This window comes from Panicum virgatum, chromosome 5N (genome assembly GCF_016808335.1).
Source record: "Panicum virgatum strain AP13 chromosome 5N, P.virgatum_v5, whole genome shotgun sequence".
NCBI lineage: Eukaryota > Viridiplantae > Streptophyta > Magnoliopsida > Poales > Poaceae > Panicum > Panicum virgatum.
This window is the reverse complement of record NC_053149.1, coordinates 62258097-62264912: the sequence shown is the minus strand read 5'-3', so window position 1 is coordinate 62264912 and position 6816 is coordinate 62258097. Positions and strand designations below refer to the sequence as shown.

Sequence of the window (6816 nt, the reverse complement as noted above, 5' to 3'; positions counted from 1 at the left end):
ATTGACGGCACTTTCCTGAACCCAAACCATATTGATGCTCGATATAGAATCTAAGGCCATGTTTAGTTCCCAAAAAGTTTTCTACAGTACTCATCAAATTGAATCTTCGAACACATGCACGAAATATTAAATGCAGTAAAAAAATAACTAATTATATAGTTTAACTGTAAATGACGAGGCGAATCTTTTAATTCTAATTAATCTATGATTGGACACTAATTATCAAATAACAACGAAAGTGCTATAACACCAAAATCCAAAAAAAATTGCGAACTAAACATAGCCTAAACTGCGCGACACAATTCTGAGACAGGAATCTTTTAATACTTCAGTTGGGTGGTGTCACTATAATATCAAAGTGCTATCATACAATGCTCAGCATGTTTGCTCTGCGCCAAATTCTGCACTCTGCACAATAACCTGCACATGCTTTGTACGCCGTCCACAAACAGTAGGCTGCAAAGGCTCCAGCTCTGCAAAAGACAATCGGACGAAACCTTAAGCCACAAAATAAATAAAAAGCATTTATGAAAATTAGTATCAGTAGATATGAGAAAATCATCTGAAAATAAGTAAAAGGGCATTTATGAAAACTGCTATCAGAAGATATGCTTAGCTACAAAAAAAAACATCCGAATGTTTCACAAACTTATTAGGCGTGTATAATACATGGGCATTTATGAAAACTGCTATCAGAAGATATGCCCTCTAGAATATAATAAGCACCGATAGGAGCAGATTAAAAACACATACAAGAAGATCGTTCTGATGGCACACCCTGCTCTTCTCCTGGTGCTCCTCCTCATCTCTTCCCCTGCGATTTCTTCCTCCAAGAGAATCCTGCCCAAGTTTTCGGCCATCTTCTACTTTGGCGACTCCGTTCTTGATACCGGCAACAACATTCGTCTCCCTACGGTGGCCTTGGCCAACCATGTTCCTTACGGGAGGGACTTCCCAGGGAAGAAGCCGACAGGGAGGTTCTCCAATGGCCGGCTCGTTCCAGACCTCCTCAACCAGAGGCTGCAGCTCAAGGAACTCTCTCCGCCATACCTGGATTCAAAGCTGTCGAACAACGACATGATGACAGGGGTCAACTTTGCGTCTGAGGGTTCAGGGTTCGATGACCAGACGTCGCAGCTGGCCAATACCCTGCCAATGTTCGAAGCAGTCAAGCAGGTGAACCTCTTCAAGGACTACCTCCTCCGGCTCAGGAACATTGTTGGAGATAAGGACGCTTCCAGGATCATTGCCAACTCCCTGATTTTTATCAGCTCAGGAACCAACGATTTCTCACATTACTACCGTTCGTCAAAGAAGAAAAAGATGGACATTGGTGCATACCAAGATACTGTTATCCAGATGGTACAAGCTCGTGTCAAGGTAAAAATAGGCATTTCCTCCTTTTGAGTTGCCTTCTTTATTCTGAATTCTTCCATCCCAGTTCAGAAACTAGGCATAAATCCACTTTCAATTCCTTAAATTTGAATGCAGGAACTACATGAACTTGGGGGCCGACAATTCTCCTTGGCAGGCCTTCCCCCGTTTGGTTGCACACCTATCCAAATCACATTGAGCAGAGACCCTGACAGGGCATGTGTGGATGAGCAAAACTGGGATGCTCAGATCTATAACTCTAAACTTCAAGAATTACTTCCAGCATTGCAAGGCTCACTCCATGGAAGCAAAATTGTGTACTTAGATGCATACTGGGCTCTCATGGAGATCCTTGAGGAGCCAGCGAAATATGGTAACGTTTTCTAATAATGGCATGAGTCATTAACTTGTCTACTACTAGGGGCTAGAGCTATCTTGCAATTTAATCACTTAGACTTCTGCAAAAAAAAACCAGAGATAATGCCTTAAATCCTAGAGAATTTAGAAAAATATTAGACACCATGATACTAAACTCAGGCTGCTAAAAATTTGAGGATAGCAGAAAACCAAACACTTTGAGAAGTCAACTGCAAATTTCATATGTATCGTATTCTAATCCTTTCTATTACTCTGACAAAGGTCTGCCATTATAACAGGATTTACAGAAACAACACGAGGATGTTGCGGGACTGGGCTCAGAGAGGTTGCCCTGCTTTGCAATGCATTCACTCCTATCTGCAAGAATGTGTCGTCCCATGTATTTTACGATGCTGTGCACCCAACAGAAAGGGTATACATGTTAGTAAATGATTACATAGTGAAAGATGTTATTCCACAGTTTTAATTAATCAAGTGCCCTTTTACCATGGAAATACTTTCCAATACTTCCTAATATTTCCCAATACCTCTGCAAAATAGTTTTTTTTATTGATTTTATTGTTCAAAGGGCATTGTTGTCTTTGCACATTGTCAAATAAAAAAGGGCACTAACGCCCGGGCGTCCTGGAGGCTTGGACGGTCGCCGCGCCGTCCTGTGACGCCGCTCAGCCCGCCGCCGACGCCGTGCCCTCGCCTGGAGGGAGACCTGGACGGTCGCCCCGCCGCCCTGTGACGCCGCTCAGCCCGCCGCCGACGCCGTGCCCTCGCCTGGAGGCCTGGACGCTCGCCCCGCCGCTCAGCCCGTCGCCGACGCCGTGCCCTCGCCTGGAGGCCTGGACGCTCGCCCCGCTGCCCTGTGACGCCGCTGAGCCCGTCGCCGCGTCCCTCCGGGCTCCCGGCGGCCTCCAACCCGCGCCCCTCCCTCCGGGCTGCTGCGGCCGGCGTCGAGGACGGCGCCTCCCTCCAAGCTGCTGCCGGCCTCCAGAGGAGAAAAGAGCAGCGCCGCGTGAACACTCGGCGTTCGGCCGCCCTCCGGTACCCTGCACCGTACGTCACCTGGTACGCACTCATCCTTCATTAATTTGCATCTACTAAAACCTAGAATCAGTAAGCCGTAATTTGGTTCTCTATGATTGTCGTATAATTTACATACGAGACAAAGAAGACGTGGCGACGGGGCCTACAGCGAGCACGACGCGTGCGGCGTCGGAGGCAATGGGCGGCCTGGCGAGCGCCGCGGGGTCGGAGGAGAGGACGGCCGCGAGCACGGCGCGGCCGGGGTCGGCGGCGAGCACGGTGCGGTCGGGGGTTGGAGGAGAGGTCGGCGTCCAGGAGCTTGAAGAGGAAGGGGATGGAGAGGGGGGAGGATGAGGCGGCGGCGTGGGCAGAGAGCAGATGGAGCCGGACGGCGACGACGGCCTGCAGCGGAACCCTAACTTAGATGAAGATGAATATAATCATCTTTTTATTTTTTTTAGAATAAATGAAATATTCATCTAACTAGAAATTACTATGATACCCTCGATTGAAAAAAATAACTACGGAAAAGGAATTGCTATGAATTTCTAATCCACTTAATTTTAGAGGTATTGGGAGGCGTTACGGGACTTATGGGCCCACTGACCATAGACACAACTAATGCCTCCCGACGCCCTCCCAATACCTTCTATCATATGGGCCCACAAATCATAGACACATGAAATACCTCCCAACACCTCTCCAAGCATTGTAAAATTTCTCATTAATCAAATATCCATATAAGGTTTTCTCCTTGTATTAATGCACACATCTTATTTTGGCTTCATAATTTAAGTCCTTATGTAAGAGCTCCTTCCATGTCACGTATCGTATCCTTATGCATAAATCTGATTGCTCACTGGATTACGTGACAGTTGTAACAACCGCCTCGCGGACGGTCCGCACTTGGCCGGCGGACGGTCCGCCCGAGGTGATGCCCAGATATTTATCTGGAAGGTCGTGGGACCCACTCGTCAATCCTCTCTTCTTCCTCTTTTCTTCCAGAGCCGAGCGGAGCTCGAGCTCCCGCGCCATCGCCGCCCCTTGCTTCGATCTCCCTCCTCCGCCCACCAAACCTTGATTCCTTGCGTGGGAACATTCCTCGGCACCTCCTCCACCTTCCCAAACCCCTAAACCGGCTTCTTACGGCCGGAATCGCTCCCACCACCGCCGGACACCATTGGAGGTGCTTGAAGCTTGCTCCACCGCCGATCCGCCTCTCCGGTCGTCCTCCACTCGAACCGACCGGGGGAATGGATTCGTGGTGAGTTCCTTATGCTTCACAGCCTTTTTCCCCTTCCATGGCGTGTCGCCGGCGCCGGAGCACGGCCTCCGCCGTCGCCGCCGCCCTTGCTGCCGCCTAGGGCGAGGGTCAGAAATTAGCTATCGCGGACGGTCCGCCTGGGAGGCGCGGACGGTTCGCTGGTCAGGTTAGTTTTGTCCAGAGACGGTGTTGCCTCTGGTTGTTTTTGCAAGATTGACTGCGGACAGTCCGCTGTCGGGGAGCGGACGATCCGCCGTTGAGGCTCGAATTTGTTCCAGAGACGATGTCGTCTCTGGAGGTTCGCAGGGGTGAACTGCGGACGGTCCGCCACTTGGGCGCGGACAGTCCGCAGTAGAGTCTAGGAAATTGTCCAGAGACGTTTTCGTCTCTGGTGGATTGAGTACTTGAACTGCGGACGGTCCGCCAGGGTGGCCGGACAGTCCGCAGGTAGAATGGGAAAGAGTTCCAGAGACGTTGTTGCCTCTGATGGGTTGGTAGGATAGTACGGCAGACAGTCCGCCACTTGAGCGCGGACAGTCCGCAGGGTATTTTAGTTAAAGTAAATCAGTTACATTCTTGGGCTGCACTCATTTATTTCATATGCATACGTGTAGCATCCGCTTCTGAGGGCGCCGTCTTTGAGGTGATCGCGGCACCACGAGAGCAGCCGACGCAAGCCCAAGAGGAGAGGTGTGAGCACCCGGCCCAAGGCCCGTCTGACCCCGTGTTGAGCAGCAGGCGCAAGGCAAGCCCCGGTGCACATCCTAGTATTTTAAATTATGACACCTATGTATGTTTCTACTACTTTTGCATTAAGTTCAGGAATTGTTTGGAACCCTAGTTGCATGATCCATATGATTTCCTGAGTTGTACTAGCATGTATAGGACGATAGATGTGCTAGGCTTAATGTTACCGGTAGAAGACGAGTGGTCTCCTGCACTCGCGAGATGTAGGATGTTAGGAGCCGAGTAATTTCCGGTTACTCGCGAGATACATTATTATCTTTATATAATTCAGTGTTTGAGAATTGTTTTGAAATGGATATGGAAATATGAGACCGTGCGGGGATGAGGGATAGGTATGGCAGCAGGACAGGGTTCCTGGGTGTCTTAACCCCGTCTGTGTCGATTAAGGACCGGTCGTTGTGGCAGTGCTGATCGGGGATTGAATTGTACTAACTGCATGCCGGGAGTAGGAGGTAGTCGAAACCGGTATGCCTAGTACTGCCTTGTTTCGAAAGTACAGGACTCCATCTCACCTCCTGGGGTAGTCGAGTAGTCGCAGAGAAATGGGGATGTATATATTACTTTAGGTGGTCTCATGTTGAGCTCGGCTGACCATATGATGGTGGGGCGGTCCTGTATTTCGAGGCGGGGAGGGGAAGGGTTGGCGCGTGTGGTCCGACGGGGCTTATTCGTGCCGTGTTGGTTAGGTCCACCTTGCAAGGCTAAATCGGATCGATTCGCCGTGTCTCGCGGTTATGAGGGCCTTGGTCTCTTTGTCACACCGTAGCAAAAATGTAGAATCTGAGTTAGGTATGTTTATATAAAATATTGAGCTCATTGAATTATTTTGCTTGCATCACCATGATTGCTATAGAAGGTCTTTGCAAATATTAGATAAGAGTTCATTTGTATAGAACCTGGAGCTAAAATAATGAAAGTAAGGAATTACTTTAGTTGCCTGTTTCTGCAAAATAACCACCAGCCAAAAGCCTTGCATGTCTAGATATGTGGGCTAAGTATACCCACTGGTCGGGTAAGTCTTGCTGAGTATTAGTTGCTCAGGGTTTGTTGTTTACCCTATTTCAGGTATAGGAGCTAACTAGGTTTCCCATCGGTGGACTCGATGTGGCGTCTTGTCTTCACGTCTCGGTAGTCCTCGGCTTATTTAGTTTGTTTTATTTATTCTCTAGTAAAAGTGCTCTGTAAGTTAGATTCTCTTCCGTGCTGTCATTTCTTTTGTAAATTTTAAATTTAAAGCTGTTTGTAAAAGTCTTAATATATTTTGCTATTTTTGTAAGATTGTATCGTGCTGGTACCTTCTGTGCTCGCCTTCGTGCGAGACTTCTGGTGTGTTTCGATCGGCCTGTGGGTTGGAAACAGCCTGTCAAGTTACACTTAATTAAGCTAATACGCCAGACGATGGCGGTTACGTTTAATTAAGCGTTTTAATTCGGCGGGTCTGTCACAGCTGGTATCAGAGCTGAAATGCACCAGGGGGTACCGGCATCATTATTTTTATGTTTCCAAAACTAAAAAGGAGTTTCAGAAAAATACGTTCTTTGCGCTTAAGGGATTAGGAGAAGTTAGTTCGTAAGCCCTATATAGTGTAGGTTATATCAGGTGGTTAGATATATAATAGCAACTAACTTCTAGTCAATTAGTATTCTGGGATATAGATAAATATTATATAATGTGATTTTTCTGCAGGCCCGCTTACGTAGGAAAAATTCATAATAGACGTATAGAGTATATAGTGAGAGTACGTATTGTGCCACCGCAATAATCTCGTATATTGCCATAGTTGAGTGGCAAAAGTTTTCTTTTGTCAGGACGTATAGATTATGCATGCATCATATCATCTCACTTGATTTTAATATTTTTGGTGTATTGGCACTTGCCTGTGTTTCTTTTCACCTTGTTAGCACATCACACATGTTCCGACATTCTTCGCTGGTAGCTTGTGGCTTAAATCTTCCAACTAAGAGTATTTTCCCTTTGTAACTCATTAATGAGAAAGGTATAGTAATGTGCTGGTTGAAATTCAGGAAAAAATTTCT

General features: G+C 47.5%; 1 protein-coding gene across 4 annotated transcripts; it reads left to right on the top strand.

The window, feature by feature from the left end:
• The first annotated feature begins 737 nt into the window (after positions 1-737).
• On the top strand, positions 738-3528 carry LOC120676325 (GDSL esterase/lipase At1g58430-like). 4 transcript variants are annotated; one of them, XR_005675773.1, is made up of 5 exons: positions 738-1380; positions 1492-1747; positions 2031-2164; positions 2357-2811; positions 2918-3528. XR_005675773.1 is itself a non-coding variant. In XM_039957562.1 (4 exons), the coding sequence occupies exons 1-4, from the start codon at positions 769-771 to the stop codon at positions 2483-2485; spliced, it is 1131 nt and encodes a 376-aa protein (XP_039813496.1). In that variant the 5' UTR covers positions 738-768; the 3' UTR covers positions 2486-3528. The 4 variants fall into 4 exon arrangements, 2 of the variants coding, with proteins under 2 accessions (XP_039813496.1, XP_039813498.1); XR_005675774.1 differs by having other exon boundaries at positions 2915-3528; XM_039957562.1 differs by having other exon boundaries at positions 2357-3528.
• Positions 3529-6816: the final 3288 nt, after the last annotated feature.

What these genes read in the sequence shown, in the direction of transcription:
- LOC120676325 (XM_039957562.1), top strand. Translation starts at nt 769, where the DNA reads ATGGCACACCCTGCTCTTCTCCTGGTGCTCCTCCTCATCTCTTCCCCT. An exon ending in TGGTACAAGCTCGTGTCAAG is followed by an intron (nt 1,381 to 1,491) that starts GTAAAAATAGGC and finishes ATTTGAATGCAG; the next exon opens with GAACTACATGAACTTGGGGG. An exon ending in CTGTGCACCCAACAGAAAGG is followed by an intron (nt 2,165 to 2,356) that starts GTATACATGTTA and finishes CAAATAAAAAAG; the next exon opens with GGCACTAACGCCCGGGCGTC.